At 39.4% G+C, this 24,369-nt stretch overlaps 2 protein-coding genes across 2 annotated transcripts; one reads left to right on the top strand and one right to left on the bottom strand.

Moving 5' to 3' along the window:
• The first annotated feature begins 93 nt into the window (after positions 1 to 93).
• LOC139442816 (coiled-coil domain-containing protein 170-like) lies at positions 94 to 13,051 on the top strand. Its single transcript, XM_071223711.1, has 11 exons — positions 94 to 422; positions 1,746 to 1,816; positions 2,187 to 2,232; positions 3,646 to 3,741; positions 4,280 to 4,687; positions 5,069 to 5,254; positions 6,000 to 6,317; positions 7,030 to 7,230; positions 7,578 to 7,994; positions 9,375 to 9,611; positions 10,615 to 13,051. Exons 1-11 carry the CDS (start codon positions 207 to 209, stop codon positions 10,939 to 10,941), a joined length of 2,523 nt encoding a protein of 840 aa, XP_071079812.1. The 5' UTR covers positions 94 to 206; the 3' UTR covers positions 10,942 to 13,051.
• A 3,203-nt stretch (positions 13,052 to 16,254) lies between these two features.
• Positions 16,255 to 21,831, bottom strand: LOC139443705 (uncharacterized). The gene is made up of 7 exons (XM_071224641.1): positions 21,810 to 21,831; positions 20,211 to 20,600; positions 19,765 to 19,830; positions 19,152 to 19,250; positions 17,921 to 18,195; positions 17,034 to 17,487; positions 16,255 to 16,388 (listed from the first exon to the last, which is right to left on the bottom strand). Exons 1-7 carry the CDS (start codon positions 21,829 to 21,831, stop codon positions 16,255 to 16,257), a joined length of 1,440 nt encoding a protein of 479 aa, XP_071080742.1.
• Positions 21,832 to 24,369: the final 2,538 nt, after the last annotated feature.

Below are 24,369 nucleotides of genomic sequence, written 5' to 3'. Positions count from 1 at the left end.
TTCTCCGTCGTTTCCGAAGCTGCCCGGAAAGGGGCGAAGCTATGGGGCAAGTGCTTGGTTGTTATGTAGTGTTGTCCCAGTTGCTATGTCACATTTGGTGAGGGAGTTTCGCCTGTGTGTATGACTTGTATCTCTCATCAGCATTGCTCTCATCACGGAATTTAGGAAGCGCGTCAATTTAACAACTGGAAACATATTGGTCAGCAATGGCTAACTATATCAGGGACTTGGACAGAGAAAATCTGCCGTATATTGGTCAGCTCAACAGAAACAGGGTTTTGGATGGCACATCCCCTTCAGCCAGACGGATACGTGAATTAGAAGAAGAGCTTGGCATCAGGTATCAACCAACATCTCCATCAGCTAGCCAGTACTTGGGCAGATATAACCAGGGAGATGTCGGCCGAAGAGCAGTTACCGAGGTGAGGGAACGAACAGTATATTTTCGTTAAATGACCCTCATGATAAGACCATTATAATCATTGTCATAGGGCTACACTCCGAGGCCGTGCAATTCCTCTTGTGACATTGTTAAAGTCGGATTGACAGAAGAACATGCCCGTAAAATAAAAACATTGTGTTTTTAAAAGTATTTGCTACTATGCTTGTTGTAGAAATATTATATACAACATATATAAATTACATTAAAGCCACATGCCACCTTTCCTCCTTATTGGAGACATGTTGAATCTTGAACTAGATGACATTATTTACTTATCATGCTGAATAATATGTGAAATGGTATGATTTAAATACCCACAGCTCACAAATATCATTTGAACTTGATTTCAAAATTCTGATTTTGATTTTCCTCTGTAGATCTAGGTAAAAGCGTTTATAGATTAGTGGCAATAGATCAATTATGTGGGTGGTGGGATTTAATTATGTATCATTCATAAGTAAATGTAAATATTTAACTAGATGTTTCAAATTCATGCCTAATGACAGGTAATAGAAATGAAACTATTGTCATTAGTTCATATTTTACAAAAATGTATTATCTGTCATTCATATTTTTCACTGCACGACAACCAAGAGTTGCCTCCCCTGAACTGTTATTTACATGCTACCTAGCAGCACAACATAGGTTTGTTTTAAGTCAAATATGAACTGTGAGAATTTAAGAAATTGGAAAAACTCAATTAGTATTGAATAATCATTTTTTAATATACAAAAAAACATGTAGTACAATAATGTAGACAAGAAAACTTATTTTGATGAGGGGTTGTTTTGCTTTGTTTATCCAAGTGATGGACAAACAATAGATGTTTATTTATAGTGAATGTAGTCAAGATTAATCATGATGCCAAATATTAGTAACAAATATGTCTACCATCCTGTTTTCATTGAACATGTTGTTTTATTCATCTGATCTTTGAAAATAACATTTTGTTTTATTATAAACTTTAGTAATAATCAAATGGTTAATTCAAATGAAGAATTAACAAAAGTATTATCCTATGAAAACAATTTGTAACTATGGTATTAAGCATTGTTGATATGATAATTAACAGACATACTTTTTTAAGTAAGTAAACCAGTCTTTATAAGTCATGTTTACAGTATTTGGGCCTGACTAAAAACATTAGGTAGATACTTGATAGTAGAAATATGATATATAAAACCATAATCTGCCATTTTGTGTACATTAACAGAAAACTGTTAAAACATTTTTTTTAAATACTGGAACATATGTTATTTTTTTTATATAGCCTTAATGTATTACTTGGACACCTCAATTTCAGATGTCAGATCAGCTTAAGTCTGCCCGAGAAGAGCTTAGAAAGAAGGATGCCCTTATACAACAACTTTCAAGGTAAATAAAACTACAGTCAGTGTGAAAAATGTTTTATTTAACTTTGCCATTGGTTTGCCTTAATTCTGTTTTTTTACCATGTTTACACAAATCAATTTCTTTGGAATAGGCACTGTTTATTTCACAGAGTTTTATGTTGTATTAACAAATACTCTGGAAACTGACTTTGTAGTCCAAATAATTTTCTAAAACCTGTTAAATGTGAAATGTAATATGATTGTTACTTTATTATGGTTATACATATTGAACTGTGAGACATCCTGTATTTATGTTCATTATAAATGTTTTTTTCAATTACATGTCATCATTGTGTCTGGATATACAATGTATTGAAATTCAAATAGAATGATTACGTTTTTCTTTCCTTCAGTTTGGACTCCGCACCAAGAATTCACAGATCTCCTGATCCATTACGGGTAAATTATGTTCATCGTCTACAGCAGTGTTGACAGTAATATAAAATAAGGACTGATAATCTTAGTCATATGTTTTAACTTATTTCACTTAGATCATTACTAAATTCCTTTTAGGTATATTGTCACAGTGATTTATCCAAACTAAAAAAAGATGCATTTTAGACAACTAAAGGGGAACAATCCAATTTTAGATAATATTGAAATGATCTAATTGGTGAGGCCATTCTCCTATATACTTCCACTCACTGTTGAAGCTACTCTATGTAAACATTTCTTGCAAAGAGATCTTTGTGGCAGTAACATATTCTAGATGTATAAAACTGATGTACGCGGATGATGCATAGATTCGTATGTTTATACTCACTAGTTAGTTCCCTGTGGGGATTCTGGGTTAGAATAGGTACCAAGACTTGGTGACTTGGTTGATTACATTTCATCATACCGCTATGGCATAGATCATTGCTCACAATGTCAATCACTTGATTGTCAGGTCAAGAAACAGTTATTTACCATGTTTACAGCCCACTGTCATATGGCTGGAATATTGGTGAGTGCGGGATTATACAACAAACAAACACTAGTTTGGTGTTCCCTCAGTGGATTCATAGACCATTTATTGGGGTACTCTGTGTATCCATTGTCGAAATGAAAGTGTGTTAATTGATAAACCTGTCCTCTTCAACAAACTTTATACTACACCATTTCATTGATTTCGTTTCTGTTTTCGTTTTGTCACAGATCGCCTTTTTTGTAAAAAAAACCTTCCTTCCGGTTCGGGCATTGTAGTTGGTTGTGCATTAAACTTGTGTCACGAGAGACTGGATTTGTCCACATTGGCGTGGTGGCAGCACTTTGAACCTATGCTAATACCGATTTCAGGACACAGAAACCGTAATACGAATCCAGTTACCCTCAGACATTCAACATAAGTGTGTAAACTATGAGCTGAAAATTCCAAAACACACGTCCGACATTTGCATGGGGGTCGTGTAAATTAGGAAGCGGGCGTAAAATATGGCCAACACAAAAGCTCCGAAGCAGTCGCAGTTGACGAAGAATGAGACAATTAATTCTTTCGAAAATTGGAGGCAGAAATTAGTATACATTCTTTGCCTAGACAATAATTTCGCCCCGCCTCACTTGATCACTTGATCACTCAATCACTCATCTGACATGACCTTCTTTTCACACAGAGAGGCATCGTGATGGAGTAAAAATCTGATTTTAATGAGACTGATACCTAATCCAGCATACGGAACGTTCAAAATATTTGCTACCCAGTGTTGTCCACATAACATTGAATGACACAAGTTTATTTACAAGGAGAATTAAGTGTTGAGTGGAGGAAGCTCCTCTATAAGCATGATGAGGTGAACAAGTTTGTGTATATTATTACCTGTAATCTGCTTGCAGGTGGACACTCTGTACCTGGGAGACAGGACAGCAGTGGAACAGTCCCGCAGTGAACTGGCAACATTGCAGGTCAAGTTTGAGAAAATACAGATACAGGTAGAATAATTAGATTTACATCTTTCCATCTAAATGCTTTTGGATGTCAGTGTTTGTTTACAACTTGACAGGTAAAATATTCAAAAGTTATGTTATGTTAAAAAGTATCTTGAAATTGCGAACTTCCTCCTTTAAAAAAACCTATCCTTGTACATGACTGTTAATGTTTAATAGAAATAGAATAAGGCAACACTGGAGATTAGAGTGTGTGTGTTTGTCAAAGGTAAAAACATATTCGTCTTAAATTTAAAAAAAGAAACTTAAGTCAGTCACTTACTTTGGAATTATGTATATTGATTTTAAGACTTTTTTTAAGAAATCAAAATATATGTTAGATTGATGATATGTTTGAATCATTTCCTTACAAGTATTTTTGCAACTATTGATTCAAGATTCATGAAGAAAGTAGATTGGCGACATGATCTGTCAGTTTTCGGTGTTCATGAATCAAGTAATTTAGTACAAGTACATGTATCAATTTCGTAATGGAATTTTGCTGTGGGGAGTATTAGGATAAATTGTTTCAATATTATTTCAGCTGAGAGAGGCAGACAATGAAATAGAAATAAAGTCTATAAAAGTGAAAGAGCTTCAACATTTGCTGGAGACAAATCGTGAAAATGAAGCCAAGTTGACAGCTCTGGTGCAGTCGCTCCGAGACAGAGTGCGCGAGCTGGAGGACAAGGCAGGGTGTATCGAGACAGTGGCTGGACGCAGCGAGTATGCCATTGGGTCACTGCAGAGAGACAACCGTGAGAGCCAGGACCGCATCCTGGAGCTAGAGGGGAGGCTGAGGAAACAGTTGGAGGAGCGCGAGGCGTCCGAGGCCCGAGCTGATGAGTGCCAGAAGAGGCTGACTGAACTCCAAGCGCAGCTGAGTGGGCTCCTCCGAGCTGACGACTTGTATGAATCCACCCCCGCATCTGTAGAAACCATTGTCAGGAAGGTAAGGGTCAAACTTAGATTTTGATAATCTTTAAAAGACAAAAAGTAATCATATCACATTTAAAATTCCTTTGGCCAAAATTTGAATGCTTATAGAGTTTGTTTTTAAGTGAGACTGATTAATTATGTTGTGGACCTTTTTATTGTTTTTTGTCGTTCGTACTTCAAGAGAATTACAATCACTTAGAAAAAAAATGTTTATGAACAGAATTGTGTTATTATGCAGTGTTTTCTTTCATATCTTGTAGTTTGTCTTCTTGAATAGTTTATGATCTTTGTTGATGTTTGTTTGTCCATGATTATTAGATTAGTGAATGGACAGTGTTAATTATTGATGTCTGAAGGTGATGTGGTAAAAGAACTGAAAATTTTCATCTTCCAGATGACAGATCTGATGCAGGAAAATGCTATGTTGAAAGGAAAACTTCTTTCCCTGAACGAAGCCTTGAACAACACAGAACTGGAGACCAAGGCCAGTCGGGAAACCATAATGAGGCTGGTGTCAGAGGTCGGGCGTGAGCAGAAGGTGGCCACGAGATACACAAGTGAAATTGACTCTCTCAGAATGGTAAGACAGGACACATGTAGAATTTGGAAACAAAATGGTGATTACAGTTTAAGCTTGTTAACCTTAGTTCCATCAGTTTTAGCTTGTTAACCTTAGTTCCATCAGTTTTAGCTTGTTAACCTTAGTTCCATCAGTTTTAGCTTGTTAACCTTAGTACCATCAGTTTTAGCTTGTTAACCTTAGTTCCATCAGTTTTAGCTTGTTCACCTTAGTTCCATCAGTTTTAGCTTGTTAACCTTAGTTCCATCAGTGTTAGCGTGTCCACCTTAGTTCCGTCATTTTTAGCTTGTTAACCTTAGTTCCAACTAAATGGTGGAGGCTGATAAGTTTCCGAAGCTGAGGTTGCGTAGCCACCTTGCTGGGCTCTGAAAAACTCCTCACCTCTGAAACACATTTCCGTGCACTCTGCAATCTTGGCTTCCATTTGCCTCAATCCATGGTGATTTCTGAGCAAAGAAAGATCCTGTTGTATACAACATTACAGAATGGTGGCTGGTTGTCATTCTACTGAGATGATCGACATATTTCTTTGAGTTCACAATTCACACGACCTCATCCCCACAAAATATTTTCTCATTGAAATTACATGATTCACGAGTAGTGTCCAATTAAAAAAATGAAACTTAGATGGAGAAGGGGTGAATTTTGACAAGACTGATGGTCCATCTACGTAAAGATTCAGCAAGCCGTTTAATGGGCCAGGAGTTTAACTGACCCTTGTAACATTTCCTACTCTTTATCCCAGGAAAGAGACAACGCATTGGCAGCCAGACGAGAGGTGGAGAGGGAGATTGAATTGATGAAGGAGAGGCTAGATGCCAACCAGAGGTCGCTGGATGCCACGAGGGGCGAACTGGAGCTGAGGCAGGGACGTCTGTCGTCCCTGGACCGGGAGGTTCGTGAGACTTCGCACAATGTCCGCAGTTGGGAGAACCAGTACCATCTGTTCCGGGAGCAGATCGCAGGTCTCCTGAGCAACGCCTTTACCATGGTGGAGCCCAGTGAGGACATGATCAAGGACACGATCAGGAGGATGGCACAGACCAACAAGGAGTATGAAATCGTGAGTAAAGCAGGGATGATTATTCTTCATTTAAGTCTTTTTAATCAAGAGTTTTCTTGAACTTGAATGGACCTCCCTCCATCTGCAATAGAGACAGAGGCACCTGATAGGCCTACTTTATAATACCGGTAATAGATATTATCATTTATAAAACAGACATTCTATGATTACATAGAGCATCTCTCCCGATTGTCTTTTGATATCAAATATATCTACTCTCGTCAATAAAAGTTTAAAACTCTGACGCTTATCATGTTGATATATTTCATTTTTTTTATCGCCCTACATCATTCATCCAACTTTTCATTTTGTAAACAATGAGTGAGTATGGTTTTACGCCACTTTTAGCAATATTTCAGCAATGTCATGACAGGGGACACCAGAAATGGGCTTCACACATTGTACCCATGTATGGAATCGAACCTGGGTCTTCGACGTGACGAAGGAATGCTTTAAATACTAGGCTACCTGACCTCCCAAGTTTGTAAACAGTCATAAGCTGTGTCTTGTGTATAAAAAGTACTGCTAACCAGCTTTTGTAGCAGAGAGATTAGTGATGTCATTTAACAGTGACATCATGGTAAGCAATGACACCACGATGGTCTGCAAAGCATAGAGAGATGTCCTCTATGGGAGATTGCGGCATCTCACCCATACGATCACTACTGTGGAGGCCCGTTTTGGGTTATAGATGTTAATTTTCCCTTTGCAGCAATTGGGGAGCCTGGAATCCCGAGTGAAAGACCTAACGGAGCAGCTAGAAAGTCAGTATGAACTTAATCGGTCAAGCAACCAGAGGTACAAGCAAAATGAGACCAGCTTGTACGATCTGGAACAAAGACTGAGATGTACGGAAGGCGAGCTTGCAGCAGGGGATCTACTTCGTGAAGGGCTCAAGTCAGAGAAAGAGAAGGTGAAAAAATATAATAGGATGGTACCTATTTGAATGTTTAATGGATTAACAAGATTGAATGAATGATGTAATGTTACTTCATCTGAGTACTGTTTCATAGCTGAACACAAATCATTGTCCCTTAATAAATGTCAAAGGCCAAGGATGCACAGCATTCGTTTTGCTCTCGTCTTACCTCATCAAACTGTTAGGGATTAGATTTTGAGTGTGAAATAATTTTGAAAATAAAGAAATATAAACTTTCAAATATTTTGATTAAGAAATAAAGTGTCAACCTTATGAACTAATCTATCATCTCCATGTCTGATAGTACAGCTTTTTAACATGTACATACTCTCAATTTTCAGTACATGCGTCTGCTGCAACGGTTGGGCGAGAAGATGAAGATGGACCACATTGCCCTTGACCTTGGCTTTGACATGACAATAGACGCCATCATGGCGCGAGCCGGGCAACTGGTGAAGCTTGAAGCTGATGCTCTGGCAGACCGCAGCACTCACATATACAACCTGCAGCGCAAGGTGAAGAGTCTCAAGGAGCAGCTGGAGAGCAAGGACCTCCATATTGACCTGCTCAGGAAGAAGATGACAGGTCTGGAGGAACGAGTGCATAGCCGCGGTGACGTGGAGAAGGAGCGTGACGGGGAGTCGATGCGGGTGCGGAAGCTGGAGAGGCTGGTGGACAAGTACAAGCTGCAGCTGACAGACGCCAGACAGGAAGTCCAGAACCTAAAGGCTCATCTGCTCGGCTCCAGTGAAATGAAGGTGAGACCAAGTGACCAGAGGCACTACTTAAGCATTTGGAACTCATTTCTTTATTCATGTTTAATGTGTTGGATTTAATGGCCCTTTGAACAGTACTTCTGTTAAGAAAGGCTTCATCTATATGTAGGAGCTACACCCAGTATCAGGCAGGTCGTAGGTCTTTACCACCTTCTCAAGTCCAATGAGCACCGGCGTGTGCTGACAACCCAGGGTTCATAACTGAAGTTAATCTGAGATCATGGGATCCAGCGTTTCATGTTTAGAACTCACTTGACATCATTATACTTTTCTTTATCAAATATTTTAAAATAAATGTTAATAAAGTTCTTTTGAGCATAATTATCAATTATGAAATGAAGTTAAGATTCAGTGTGTACCACTAGAGCTAGTCTTATGATCTTATCCCATCTTTTGATAAATGACAGTCAGTCCAAGTATATATGGCTGAATGTATGTGACATCCAATGCCATCTTACTAAGGCAAGGGGAGTAATTGACTATAAGAGTCAAGGTTCCATCCTTGCCAAAGTAGGCTGGAATTTCTTACTTGATCGTAGCGCCACGAGTGACTATTACAAGTTATGGCCCTTCTATGGCCCTTTTACTAATAAGGCCTAAGGTGAAAAAATAAAATTGGTTCTCAGGCAGTAGCTTTTTTGCAGGCGGCCTTTTTTTGTTGTTGTTTGGTTGCGTACAGACTAGTAAGAATCCAAATTTGTATATTCGCGAGTTTTTCAAAAGTTGAATAAGAAGGCTTTCAGGAGGGGGGCAAGGGGAATCGTATGTCAAGTGATCTGCAGATCGCACAACTCACCGTTATTTACAGCAACCACGGTCATATTGTTATTGACACCTTGAAACGAACTGCAGTGGAAAGAGAATGGATATATATATCATAAGTGCCATACACTGAATCGCTGAAAGTCATATTTGTTGTAGTTCAACAATTAGATGTCAACATAAAGTTTTTGCAATCGCGGCCGCGGGAGCATCGGCGTTGATTGGTCAAATTCTTTCATACGAAAACATATCCGGCATTAGCAATCAGCTGAACCAAAGTGCAACGCTTATGTTTATTAATTTATTTCACATGTACCATATTCGACGTAATAAGCACCCGGGGCACTCTCAAAAAGGGGGCTCTTATTAGAATATAATTTTGGTGAGGAAAAAAACGGACTGTGCTGGTCGTAAAAGGCGGCTTAATGGATTGGGTGGTCAGACTCAGCAACTTGGTTGATGGGGTGTCATTGTACACCAACAGCCTGGATAATTAGCTCACAATATCAATCACTGGATTGCCTCGCCCATACTTCTTTATTTACAGCCCGAGTTGGGCGTGAAACTACGAACACACATTAACTGACCTTCCTGTGTCAGGTACGCACCATGGAGCAGCGCAAGGACATTGATGAACTGGCCCGGCAGGTGGAAGAACTCGAGGACCTACGCAGGAAGCAGAGCCGGAAGATCGCCAACCTGAAGTCGGAGGTGCAGTACCACGAGAACGAGAACCAGGAAAAGAGGGTGGTGTCGGACAACGCTGTGCACGCTCTGTCTGGAGAACTCAAGACCACCAAGACAGCGCTACAGAACATCCAGCATAGAGAGAAACAGGTACAGACAGTGCCTTCATGTCACATAACATCTCTGTATAAGCGAAAGTATTGTGTGGTTGTTAGGGTAGCTGATCTTATGGTTGTAACATGAGTACCCCTTATGGTTTAAGTCTCAGAAGTTGTGTTGGTAGAATCTCATGACTGAGTGAGTGGCTTGGGTTTTATGTCGCGTTAAGCAATATGCAGGCATTATAATGGCCGGGGCACCAGAATTGGCTTCACACATTGTACCCATGTAGGGAATCGAACCTGGGCCTTTGACCTGACGAGTGGACACTTTAACCACTAGGCCACCCCACCCCCCAAGGTCACCATGACTAAGAGACATGTGACTGTATATCACCTAATCCACTCACAAAATGTTTCCAGCATGTAATACAATTTGCAGCTGTTCAAATAGTGTGATGCATGTATAGTAAAAGTTGTAGCATTAATATTGCTTGTTAAACATTTTCTTCATATCCAATCTCATTAAAATCAGATCTTAGTTCTTGCTGCTGCTAAACAAAGATCTGTGGACATCCCATTACGGGTCATGTCAGACTGACCTTGCCCAAACTTTGACCAATGGAATGGCTGACAAGAAGTCGACATTAGCCAATCAGAAGGCAGCTTACTCGTGCTTTACGGCACTCATTTCAAATTACACCCTAAAACATATTTTGACAAATTCTCGATTAAAAATTTGAAACCTAAACAAAAGAACATTCTGCAATGGCTAATAGATGGTCTAGATTGTATGGATTCAGTCGTTAACCCCATAACTATCGTTCAGAATACCCCGTGTAAAAAGTTTTCGAGGTTGCATGATTAGAAATCACATTCCAACTGTCACTTTCATGATCTGGTAAGCGAACGCTCTGAATGATCGGATGAAAGGCCGTTCTGACATGACCCCTAATGGGATGTCCTCAGATCTTTGTTTAGCGGTAGCGTGAACTAAGATCTGATTTTAATGAGATTGCTTCATATCACACAATTTGTCATCGTTATTTTAACAGCTGTTGGACTTCCGTAATGTGGTGGCCCGGATGCTGGGCCTCGAGATCAACTCCCTGGCTGTCCCCGACTACGAGATCATCTCCCGCCTGGAGAAGCTCATCCACACCCACCATCAACAGACTCACACCAGCATGAACCTGGAGGAGGCCCTCGCTGACATGGAGGACGGTTTCACCAGCGACTACAGCACCACGCGGCGAGCTCTGGAGACCGCTGACCCCCTCATCCGCAGGTCACGTGACAAGTCTCGCAGGAGGGCAGCTCGGGCTCGAGTCAGGGCAAGATCGCTTTCGCCAACGAGACGCATTGACCCAAGATCTTATTAAATCAAAACTCTCCACACTAGAAGTTGCCTTATTGTATATTAAACAAGTCTCCATAGTCAAGGAAGGTTGTGGGTTAAGGAGGAGAATATGAACTGATATTTTGTCAATGGTGGTTAAACATGCATCAGTGCTAAGGCGCCCTGTCAGATCTTAGCTCTTATATTTCTAAGGTAAAGGGCTGTCTTACACACTTTCATTTCGTGGATAAGCGTTTAGTTCCACTTAAACATTCCAACAAGAAAACTTGTAATTCTATATTTGTATAATAATTGTACAGTAAAGTATTGACATTTTCGAAATAAATGAATAATTTTGTCAGTGTAATTAGGCAATAGTTTGTTATTCTCTATTACTGATGCTGACGTTTTTCTGACTTGGAGACCCTGGATGTTTAGAGTAGTACATCATCTGTGATACGTCCTGTTGCCTTGTGTTGGAAGCATATCTTTATTGTTATTGATTATTGTTACTGGATGACACTATGTACAGCATTCTTCATCTACATTGTTGTCATAGCAACACATCCTAAACATGTTTTTATCAAATTGTTGACAAGATTTTTAGTCTGACATCAAGTAGCTGTAGATATATTTATCCTTGAAACTCTAGATCTAGGTTACTATGGTCACTCTATACTACATGAATGCTAAATTAATTCACAATTATTTATTATCAACATTATTAAAGAAAATCTTTTATCAAATATTATATCTATTTATGTTCGTAGGTCTGTTTCTTTAGTGTTTGGTTCTGTATAGTCCACTACCAAGGTGCTCGGTGATCTTAATGTTCCTAGGGGTGAATTAATGTGGTGAAATAACAACAATTTCACATATATTGGCAAAAGTGTATTTATTAGATCTGAACACATATCCTAGATCCTACACGCAAACATTATGCACACCAAATGTTGTTATTATTTTAAGTAAGATGCTTGTTGAATGGTTCTTCATCATACTCATTTACCCCCTCCATCTATAGAACTAGGCAGTGAAGAAAAGGTGGTCACTAGTTGACCCTGACTTTAGGATTTAAGATTCATAGTCAACAAATTCTTAGCTAAGGATGCAACCATTTAATATTCTGAGTGAGTGATGGAATACCGTATTCAACGTAATAAGCGCCCCACTCTAATAAGCGCCCATGGCAATATTTGCTAATATATTGTCCTGTAAACAATCCTAATTAGCATCCCTCCGATTGATCAATGTAAACAAGACTTATTTATTCGTGTTTAATACGCACTCATATGTTATATGCACACTTAATTATGGGCAATTAAATTCTGGAAAAATATATCTGTCGTACATAAACATTTCAGGATGTCAGCATAAACCATTAAATTTATGTTTTAACTCTGTTTTTTTACTAAAATAATATTCTAATAAGAGCCCCCTATTTCTAATTTTGAGAGCGCCCTGGGCTATTATTAAGTCGAATACAGTATATGGTTTTACACCTATTTTTGCAATATTCCTGCAATATCATAGCAGGTACACCAAAAATAGGCTCACACATTGTACACGAACCCAGGTGTCCAGGTGTCCGGAAAACACTTAACCGCTTAGTGACCCCAATGCCCCATTTGATATTCTGAAGGGTGAGGTGGAAGGCGAAGGAAGGTGAGATTTGTTTTAATTTTTTTTCCAGAATTGTCCTCTGGCTTTACCCACCCAAATAAATTGTTAACTATACATCTTGGCTGTACTGAAAGAAATTGTGAATTTTTTTTTGTTCGGATACCCCTTTGACCGGAAACAGATTGTGTGTTTTGAACAATCGCTGAAAACAATATCCGGTGTCCAACAAAAATGAATGCACTGGAATAAGAGGCACATGTTTGCAAGAACATTTCCTCCACCAAGGATAGATGGAGAGGGTAAATGCAGGTGTGGTATTCAGGGATATCAGTATATATCTTTTCATTCTGCATTAAGTCAAGCACATTTTTTTGGAATATTGATGTCAAGAATTTTGTATTTTATTGATTCTGTGGTACAGAAACTTCTTCCAGATCTCTGTTATGTGATGTGCAACATTCCGCCTGTCTACTTTTATGTCCATAACTTTGTATATTTTCTGTAGATTCATTTTCATCATTTTTGTACATATAATCTATGGAATAAAATATTACTAGTTTCTATACCACCAGTATTTGGTGTATCTGTAATACGCGAATAATATTTTTAGAGAATCGGTTGCGAGTTACACGCATTTGCTGTGTCAAGCCTTTCAACTTTTAAGAGGGGCGGTCAGGTAGCCTAGTGGTTAAAGCGACCCGGGTTCGATTCCCGACATGGGTACAATGTGTGAAGCCCATTTCTGGTGTCCCCTGCCGTGATATTGCTGGAATATTGCTAAAAGCGGCGTAAACCCATACTCACTCAACTTTAAATTGACTATCAACATTATTTCACAGGAGATAGATCCTCACAGTTCTGATTACTGAGTGGGTTATTCTTGATACACTCTTGTGTCATATTAATGTTCACAAAATGGCCACTGTAGTTCATATGGAGAGTTACTTATGTCCCCTGACTCCATGTTGTTGGTCCAAGAAGTAGTGAGGCAGATACAATTTTAGGGGGTGCAAATTTGCTGTATCACCTGTTGACTTTTTTCCAAGCTCCTTCCCAGCGCTACACTCTCGGTAATACAGAGGCTCCAATCAGAGAGCAGAACTACTAACCTTATAAGGGCTGTATACCGTCATTAGGAAAATCCAAGATGGCTGTTACTGACCTAATATTGAGACCATGTCCCGTCAGTAACAGCCATCTTGGATTTTAAATATTTCACATGAAAATTCTGGTAAAGAAATTCGTTATTTAACTTTGGATTGTGTTTTGTGTTTCTGTATGATTAATTATGATGTACAAGACTATAGTTTTAAAAAAAAAACATGTTCGTGATTTATTGATAACGATTATTAGTTTAAAATTTCAACAAAGTTTCGCCTCTCTAATGTTTGAAGAGTAGTCTCCCTTTGATCCTTAACGTCAAGGGTTGTCAGTGTGATATCATGGTGTGTTAAATTGTGGTATGCACTGTCATATTAGGTTATTTCATATTTAATAGTACAAAGACACCGGTAGTGAGACTATTGACCACAACCAATTAATAATTATATGCAAGAAAGCACATACTATACATCATTATATGTAATAAAATAGCTCAACTACCTACATGCGGAAATGAAGTGCTATACTAGTACTCTCCCTTTGTGCAGAGATAATGAATATCATCATATGTTGGTTTACATCGAATGTGATTATATATTTTTTAAAAACCTATACATCTTAAGAAGAAATTCTCTTTCTTTGCGGCAATGCTGTCTAAGTGATTGAGGTCCACTGAGTAACGTTTTCACCAATATAGATGGGAAACAAAGCTAAACAATAAGTGAAAAAAGCCCTTCTTTGTTGTAACTGTATTTGCTCCTATATTCCCAAAATGTTTATTTAAATGAGTGAATAAGATGTGAGAAAGGATTTTCTATGTGTGCACCAAGCAATACTTTATGAACTGATTCGCAAGACGGTTACTTACCGTATTTCCACTATTAGACGCTCGGGCGACTATTCATTTCGCGGTATCGGTAGTCCCGTCGTCCAAAGAGGCAGGAAACTGTCATTGTTAATCACCAACATATTACACTATTTGAAACCCGGCGTCTAATAGAGACCCGCATGACCAGGCGTCAATGGGAGGCCGGCGTCTCTTGGATATCAGGCGTCTAATAGAGGAAATACGGTAATTGTAAAAACATGTTCCTAATTGACTTTGTAACATAATATATCAGAGGCTGCAACACACAGAGGTGACAGTACCCCACTACGGGGCAATGACCGCCACAAACCAGCTCAGCACACAAATTGCTATACATTTGAGGGATAACAAGTGGTGACAATTTGGTAAACAAAAGGGGGAATAACTCAGTTACCAGTTATGTAATGCATGAAAAGTAGGAAAGAAATTACATAGCAAAGTGCCCTCTTCCCTGCCGCAGATTGGAACAAGCCCAGCACACAAATTGCTATACATTTTAGGGATAACTAAAGCATTAAAAGTAGGAAAGAAATATCCCCTAAAGCACTGTTTTACTATTTCTCCCTATGCATACTCGTCCATAAATAAAGTTTAAACCAATTTTGAGTTCAACAGGATAAACTGTAAGACAAATACACAAGCTCAACACGGCAACATAGCGACATGCATTTTTTTAAAGAACCCGAGATACCTTATATATTTCCTTCCCGCAAAGGTTTCACAAAGAGATCAATTAACGTAAAAATAGTATAACTCGTGCTTCATAACAAAAGCACGTCATGTTGAATTTATATGACTTTTTAGAGATGCTTAAACTTTTATTCATCCACAGGGGAAATATATATCTACATATTGAGTGTCAACATGTTGATACGTATAAACGACTTACAGGAAACAATATTTTTTAATCTGTGTAAAATTAGAATAATTCCTGCCAGGGATGCTATTTAAATGACATCCCTGTCTCCTTAACTCCGACTCCCTCTAATCAGACAGGTAATATATGTCCAGGCAGACAATGTGTGAAGGTGAACCGAGACATGGTTCTATAAACTGGCGTCCTTCCTGTCACCACGAAGCCTGGCAGGTGTTTATTTAACAGAGAGATCAATTGGTCCAAAATGAAAGAGTTCATCGCTCGGAATTGTTACATATTCAGTCCATGGTCATAAACAGTCTTCAATTTAAATATAAAACAACTGTATAGGTAATACACCTTTTATTATAAACAACAGAAAAGGTCTACGTTTTCATGTTTTATAGCACATATTTCATTAGTATATGCATGATAAAATATACAATTTATGTACAGTTGCATCAACATCATCACAAAATAAACTCTTCTGAATTCTCCTTCAAATATCATCTTGAACATCTGAAATAAAATATGAAATATCGTAAAATAATAATATCAAAGTTTGATTTAATTTCTATATTAAATTATACGTATTTCAAAATGTTTCAGTATTCCTTCTGTACAATCATTTTCTTGAAATATTGTCATTTCAAGAATGACATTAGGGAGCTTCAATTTGATAACACTAACTACTTGCATTACATGTGACTGAAAGAGTGAGAGAAGGTTGTTTACGGCTGCAGGTTTATACCAGCTATACTGCGGCGGCCTACAGACTGGCAAACCAGTGGACGATAGCATGAGCAACACGTCATTGGGAAAGTTGCTACCACAACAAGCCAGGTCACACATTTTGACCTGACCATCCAATCCTGATTGTCCTGGAACCCCTTCTGTCCCTGGAGCCCCTATGGTCTCTGCCATACAACTGACCTAGTAGTGTGTAGAGGGGGTGACCTGACCCATGGCATCACAACACCGACAGGTCTGGGACTGAAGGATGTTCCACTGGTGCTAGGCCTAGAGGAATAACTCTTGGACTCTGAAAAAATAACGGCACATGTCTAAAACAAACATGTCATCCGTCAGGATAACGAGGAAACATTTTAAACAACACATTTAAATGTTACAATGGACAAATCCAAAATCCAATTACTGTAAATTCGACCTTACTAAAAATACATAAACAGGAAAACCAAAAACTCCTACCAAAGAAATGGAGGGCTTTCTATGACCCTCGATTCAATATAAATGTGGATAACTTTGGATTGAAACAAACTCCCGGCAACTTCATCACTGAATGTGAAAGTAAATGCAGTCGAACAATAGCGTAGCTGACCGCTGGATCCAACTTGGTCACCTTGCATACAACAAGGCGGAGAGGGCTGTGGGGACCTATTCTAACACAGGCCCTCCAGGGTTCAAACACCAATGAAGCCCTGTGTCCAATAAAATGAGTGAGAGTGTAGGGTTTTGTGTTGCATTTAGCACAATTCCGGCCACATCACAAAAAACATTAACCCCATGGCCAATGCCGTCTTTAATCCACCATATCTGTTGTACTCTATAACGAGATGTAGCATGTCGACTTCCATATGTAAATGTAAAGATCGGAAACACAAACACTGACAGAATTATTATTATTTTTTTTGGGTGAAATATAGGAAACTGATGTTTGACTACTGACCATCCAGTTGCCCGAGTCTCCTCCTCCTGACGCCATTAATTGTAAGGCGGTTGTGGTGTCTGGCGAGAGGCCTCGCCTCCGTGTCCGGGTAGCCTAGAGCAGCTGATCCCCCTGGAGCCAGGGACATGGGGCAATGTCTCTTGGCTGATGTAGGCAGAGCTGGTGGCTGGTGGCCCCGCCTGGTCGGCATCACAATCTGCACCGGTCTCTTCCGTGAGATGGGGGACAGCGTGGTGGATGACCTTCCAGGGAGAGGTTGGCGAGAGGAGACCTGACCGGAAGTCCCCGATTTTTGGGTAGATGTGTTTTTGGATGGCGTTGTCTGGACGGAAGTCCAAATCGCTTTTGTTTTCAGAGAGATTGGAGAGGGAACCTGTACTTTAGATCTAGCAGATGTGTTTCCGTGGCGTTTCTTGCATTTGTTGCTTGATCTTAAATTATCTGCCTTCTTAAACTGTCAAAACAATACAAAAATGAAGACAATCACGAAAAGCGTTTCATACATAAAGATAAACATCTATGCTACTAACTTCTTTAAGTGGCATTTGGAAGTTGGTTTGAGGAACATGGGAGATAGTTCTATGGATATACAACTTCATTATTACAATGAATGCGACGTTTCGGTATAGAAGAATTGCGGCGCGTCTGTCAACTGGGCTAAAAAGGGAGGCAAATTTGTTATTATAAGTACTTTTGAAAAACATTTGAATAAGCTGTCGAGAGTTGATGGGTGTGTCGGGCATTGATATACATGTAATAAAAAGAAAGAATATTAATCATCGAACTTGACTTGTTCAATTCATTCATCGACGATAAATCCTTGTTTGCTATTTACAAATGGTATACCTAAACAGTTTGTCTTTATCAACTTTAAATATGTAAATAACCTTATTCTTCTTTGATTTCTTTGCACAGCATACCGCCAGACTGTCCCTGTCATCACTGCGTCGCTTCAGTACCCGTGATTTGGTGGTCTTCGAGGCAGTCTTCTGTTGCTGCCCGAGGCAGCCAGATGCTGTTGACACTTTTGTGACTTTTGATCCGTTAATCTTCCTCCGGTGAGATCTCACAGGACGAAAGGACGACGTGTCACTCTGTGCAGAGTATGGGCCATCTGTAGAGGGTGACTCCGTCTCATCCCAGGATGAATGGGTTACTGCGTCTGTCAACAGTTATATTTAGATTCATTGATAACTTTATGTGCAGTTTAAAATTTATGTTCTTAAACTACTGCGTCTTGCAACAAACCAGCTTTGTTCGTCGTACTTTTATTTCTGTTTCAGAAATATCTTTTTGAATATCAGTAGATGCCAGTCTTTGTGCGATGAATAGAAGATAGAAAATAGTAGTGAAAATGTCAACTTTTTCAGGTTATGGTATTTCATCACTTTCATCACGAAATGAAATAATTAACAGGTATTTTGTCATGAGGTATAAATATTAGCGTGCACTGATTGACGACGTTGTTTGTTGCAACTATCATTGTTTATCTGTATCATATATATTAACACTTGTTATTTAAACAATTAAACATTATTGACTAAATTAGCACTTGCTACCCAAACTACCTTTATATGAACCTTTTCAACACGAAAAAAAGAAAATAACTATTTAATGTTATCTACCTTTACTTTCTACCAACATTCTACCCAAAACAATAAAAGTTAATTTTCGTGTAGAAAAGTTCATATAAAGTTTACTTTTTAGCTACATTACTTCTGCAGGACCCGTGAAAATCCGGGTGAGAATAGGTCTTCAGTAACCCATGCTTGTCGTGAGAGGCTACTAACAGGTCCAGACATTATTATTCACAGACCACCGTCATATAGCTGGAATATTGCTGAGTGCGGCGTTAAACAACAATCAAACACAACAAAAATCTCTGCAAACCACACATGTACAATGCGTTAAGCCCACTTCTGCAAACACTTAATGGGAACTTAAACATAAAAGTAAGGGACATTATCAACCACTCGCCCAAAGCCTTCTGCCTAAGTGTTTTAGGTATCTTTCGGCCAGTGAACACATCTCATTTCTAAAAGCTTGCAAATGTGCTATAAATATTTGGCGTTTGAAAAACGTTCCCAGTTTCACTGGAAGACTGACTCGGGTGTTCACCTCTTTCACTGTTGGCAATCTCCCTCTCTAGCCACAAGATTGCTGCGTCCACTGGGTCTGCTGGCTCCCAATGTGAGGCACCAGTGCTCGAACTATGATCTGAAAATACGTATAGTTGGCGACACTGATACTTTGAATAACTGCACGAAAATGGCCTGCTTATGTCAAATCATCCTCCATACCCCCAAGGCTCCCATATAAGTAAACCTACACTAACACAAATGCGAGTCCGGGAGTAGACTAGCAGCTAGTCTCTGAAATGAACCTATCTTACAGAAAAAAAGTTGTTAAATTATTTTAATAGAATATAATAAAAAGGAGCCCAGAGACTCTCTTCATTGATACTGCAGTAATCTAGACTTGCCAAACATTATAGACTTGCATGGGCTTATTATTATAGGTTGTAATACAGACTAGCCATGGAGCATGATGTCAAATATTCCTCACAAAACGCAGTTGATAGTGCATTTCAGTGTGACTATGTGACATCAACCAGAAACACCGTGAAACATATTTGCAATGAAAGCTTTATGATGATCTATGTCCATATACATTCAACAATGTAATACGATCACCGTTGGGTAGGTGAAAAGCGGAGCTGTTTCCTTCTTACCATAGATGTTTGGTGTTAATGGATGAGCGTATGTGTGATCGTTCGTGGCATATCTGGTATGCGTCTCTGAAAAAGATAGAGTTCTCCTTAAAATAAGAAGTATCATAACATGCCACTTTGAATAGTAAGAGTTCCGTTAATGTGGAGGTAAGCAGGCCGTCTGTGTTTCCGACTTTTGAGAAACCCGCTATAACACAAATATGGTGCAGACAAACCAAGGATGACATTATGCCAAACGTTAGAATCGAACCCACGATCAGAGGACCTTGTACGAAAAAGGACCTGACTCTGCAGCGTCTCAGATCACTTGTTCACCCGAATCCCCAAGAAATATATCAAGAGAGTCACACAGATCAAGACGATGCGTGATGTCGTCTACTTACCAGAATAAAGAATATCGTTCCCACTGTTTAAGAATGATTAATAAACTTGAAAATAATATTTACCCCGTACTATACTTGCTATGTGGTTCTCCAGCCATGTAATCGCAGTGTCCACAGGGTTGAGAGCATCAACATATGCCGAGGAAGCGGCATCACTCTGGGCGAGGGACCTGGCAGGTGTCTGGGAACTGGATGTGTGTCTGCTGGACGTACACGATTCTATCTGCTCTGAAGCTTCGAGCAGAAGATTTATTCCAGACGCGGGTTTGTCAAAGACCGGCGTTGACTCGGACTCTATAACTTCTGCAGCTTGTAGAAGGAGGTCCACTCCGGATAGTGGGTCGGACTGTGGCTCGTTCACAGTCCCCGAAGAATTAAGGAGACCAATACCTGACACTGGCCAACTGGGAGATGGGTATAGGAATGGTCGATTCCTGTCGGCAGGGGGCGTGTCTATCGACAAATAAAATAACTCTTCGTGAATGTAAACATAGAATGCAGGACCATGTGTGCTTATAAGCTTAGGGCACTCTTTGCAATAACAAAAGTCGAAACAAATATTTCAACATTGAAATATTGGCATCCGCGTAGCAGATAAGCGTACTGCACTGTGGCATCCGGAATACAAGGAAACGGCCCGCATCCGGCGTACCAGAAGGTGGTTGGCACCCTCTCGAAATGGTGATGCAATGGTACTAGAGCCAGGTGCATTGTCCTCTTTAAAACCATAAAACTCTTAAAGATATGCTTACAATATTGCAAATCAAGGATACTTTTTCTGCTGTCTATAGATCGGAAACCTAATCCGTTAATCTTTTCTTTTTTTGTTGAACAAGTAAGACGCCGTTACTTTTATCACATGTGTTGAATACTGATGTACACAATGCTGTACGAATTCACTGAAATCGCTATCATGTTCTTTATGTTCATATGTATAATAGGTAATAATACGTGTCTTGTACCTCAACCTTAACCCGAAATAACATGATGTTCGTGAAAAATAATCATCTTCACACCGATTCGGTACCCTAAACCAATACAAAAGGAAATTTACGCCCGCCATACACTGTGATATGCAGTTCCAGCCACACGTTTTCGATTTGCCTGGACAGGGGAGGTTACTCTAATCATTAATCAAAATCAAGGGAAAACTACTCTCATATCAAACTCCAGTAACATTCTCTAAAGTACGTACGCTAAATTCTTCGTGAGATGAATGTGACACGTTAGGAAACGTACTTTGAATATGAATGAGACTAATTATTCTCCACGCTTGCCTGCATGACCTGCGCTTTCTTGTTCTGTTGTCCAACTGTCAAATGTTCGTAATTAAACACAATTCCCTGAAGACTAAAACGAGCTATCGGGAAAGTAATTCCTATGGATGTCTGTGACGTCATAAACAACAATCGAAGGGCGTCAAAGTATTGCTAACCTTTTTCACTGAGATACGGAAAATAATCGATAGCTATTGTAGGCAGAAGGTTTATCGACCAAGAAAAAATGTTTATATTTACAATCCGAAACGACTTGTAACTTCCATATAGTTGCCGAGATAATACAAGCGCATTCCATCGACACGATTAATGAATGTACAAAATATATGTAAAATACAGATACATTTGCAATCACGACATTTCTATTCTTTTGTATTTTTCTTACCTGAACTTTCCACGGAATACATTCTATATTTTATAGCCTTTCTTTTTTATGCTTCAAGTAAGCAGCGGCTTGTTACGTCCGCACTCGCAGTATGCAAGAGTGAGTCTATGACGTCACAGATAACAATTGAATGACGTCACATTCAATCTTTGCAATGCTTACTGTAAACATCGACAAATAAAGAGTGCGGGTAATCGCATTGCTTCCAACGTCGCGATATTTGATTATAATATTATCTAGCAAAGAAGGTGGCATTTGCGTGGTTTGACAAAAATAAATACAAGGCAACAGAGAAACAGACCATTCAACTCTTAATTATGATGTTAGAATGTTTGTGTGATTGATATTACAAACAACGATCCACGTCGTCGGCGTACGGTACCACTCTTGTCAACCAAGTCACTGAGCCTGATTTCGTCGCCTCATACCACAAGCATAGGTTGCCAATGACTAATTAACTGGGGTGGGGTTGGTGGGGATACCTATGCAATGAATATCACTAAATGGCTTAAAAGGACATGTGTAAGTGTAAGCAAGAGACTACTTATCATGACGACGTATTTGACAAATCCACTCGTTATAACTGAGCCACTTGGACACGCCTGGGATAACTTTGATGAAACTTATAACTGACTGCCATATGATTCTCTCTCTCTCTCTCTCTCTCTCTCTCTCTCTCTCTCTCTCTCTCTCACACACACACACACACACACACACAGAGGCACGCTGGCACGCACATACACGCACGAAATGGAGTGATGAAGACATCAGTCGCATGCGCGTCGCGTGCCATGGAGAAGCTAAAAGAATGTATGTGTCAATTTTAGATGCTGGACATGAGCTCTATGGGTGTTTTGCATTCCTTTTATTCATATCATCTAAAAAAATCCCACATCTAAAAAATCTACCACGCCTATCACATGGACAGTTACGGGTTTACCGAAATATGGGCTTACATCAATTAGATGTCCTCGCTACAAAACGGTTTAGGAAACATAACACGAACGCCGCATGCAACGAAAATTATAAAATTCAAAACGAAATGGCACCTCAATTTCTTAAAAAACTTATTCCACACAACGTTGGTGCAAAAATTCCTTATAATTTGAAAAAATCTGAAAACATATGAATTCCTCGTTGCCCCTCCCCCCCTCCCCCCTTCTTCGCAGCCATTAGGAAAGAATATTCCAGACAGGTGGATGAAATGTTAGAAGCCAATATCGTTCAGCCCATATCTTCTGGATGGCACTCTACAATTATCATGGTTAAAAAAACGGGATAGCTCTCACCGCTTTGCCATAGATTAAAGACACCTCAATGCAGTTACCAAGCCTATATTTTCCCCTCTACCACGTTTTGAAGATGTCGCTGATGCCACATAAAGGCAACCGCCATGCCATCACTTTCCTTGATTGTCCTTGGTTGTGCTAGAGGCTATTGGCAAATACCACTCCATCCAGATACAAAGCACAAGTCGGCATTCACTACACCAAATGGTGTTTTTGAACGGAATCGCCTCCCTTTCGGCCTCAAAAATGCTCCTAAGGCATTTCAACAAGCCATTTCAGGCACTAAAAGAAACGAATTGGCCTTATATATTAATATATGTAGATGAAATCATAATATTTTCTAAAACGTTTTCATAATATTTGGATCACCTCAAGGCGGTCAAAGAAGCAGGACTCACGCTTAAACCAAGCAAATGTAAATTCGTAACAAAACAAGCAAACTACTGAGGGCATATCTTCAGCAAAAAGGCATCCATGTCAATCCTTCAACAATAGATTCAGTCACACAGATCCCACCCCTAAAAATGTCCGTGACATGCGTCATTTCTTAGGTTTTGCCTCGCATTATAGCAAATTTTTAGCAATCTTTTCTGGCATCGCCTCTCCTCTTCACAACTTTCGGAAAAACGACGCGTCTTTCCAATGATCCAGTAATCGAATAGCTAGAGCAGGCCCTTACAACAGCCCTGTATTGATGAGGATGGCCATATTGCTGTCGAGTCTTTTTATTGAGGCGGAGTTTTATATCTTTTCAAGCAGATGGAGGCTGAGTTTATTTTATTTACACAAAATTATGAGCTGTGTGTGTGTTTTGGTTGTTTTTTTACAACCCCCCACCCCAACCCCTCCACACACACACACACACCACCCCTAGAAATCATATTGTCTGGATTATGAAGATACCGGTCGCATGCGTGTCGCGTGGGGAGACTCTCACACTGAATACAAATGAATGTATGTCAGTTTTAGATGGACAGAAGCTCTATGAGTATTTTGCATTCTTTATATTCACATCATGTCTAACGCCATATCACGACCAGTCACGGGTCTAATCGCAATGGACAAAAACTTCCACTTACTGTATTAATTTTCCTGCACTCAACAGTCACACTTTTTGAATGACCCAAAGGCCCATACAAGCTTCATGGTAATAACGTCTGTCTTTCGTACACATTACGCAATTTCAGAGACATACCTCGGGTTTGATTAACTCATTCCCATCCAAGGTTTAGTCACGTTGTCGTGGTGATTGCGGTTTTGTTCATTTGTCC

Source organism: Haliotis cracherodii, unplaced genomic scaffold (assembly GCF_022045235.1).
Source record: "Haliotis cracherodii isolate W230 unplaced genomic scaffold, xgHalCrac1.p SCAF_5, whole genome shotgun sequence".
Classification (NCBI taxonomy): Eukaryota; Metazoa; Mollusca; class Gastropoda; order Lepetellida; family Haliotidae; genus Haliotis; species Haliotis cracherodii.
This window is presented reverse-complemented; position numbering and strand designations above follow the sequence as displayed.

Excerpts from the sequence above, each read along its gene's own strand:
- LOC139443705 (XM_071224641.1), bottom strand. The coding sequence starts at position 21,831 with ATGTATTCCGTGGAAAGTTCAG. Across the intron at positions 19,251-19,764 it reads ATTAACACCAAACATCTATG|ATCATAGTTCGAGCACTGGT; the intron begins GTAAGAAGGAAA and ends ACGTATTTTCAG. Across the intron at positions 17,488-17,920 it reads AGAAATCAAAGAAGAATAAG|TTTAAGAAGGCAGATAATTT; the intron begins GTTATTTACATA and ends TTGTTTTGACAG.
- LOC139442816 (XM_071223711.1), top strand. The coding sequence starts at position 207 with ATGGCTAACTATATCAGGGACTTGGACAGAGAAAATCTGCCGTATATT. Across the intron at positions 2,233-3,645 it reads GATCTCCTGATCCATTACGG|GTGGACACTCTGTACCTGGG; the intron begins GTAAATTATGTT and ends ATCTGCTTGCAG. Across the intron at positions 5,255-5,999 it reads AAATTGACTCTCTCAGAATG|GAAAGAGACAACGCATTGGC; the intron begins GTAAGACAGGAC and ends TCTTTATCCCAG.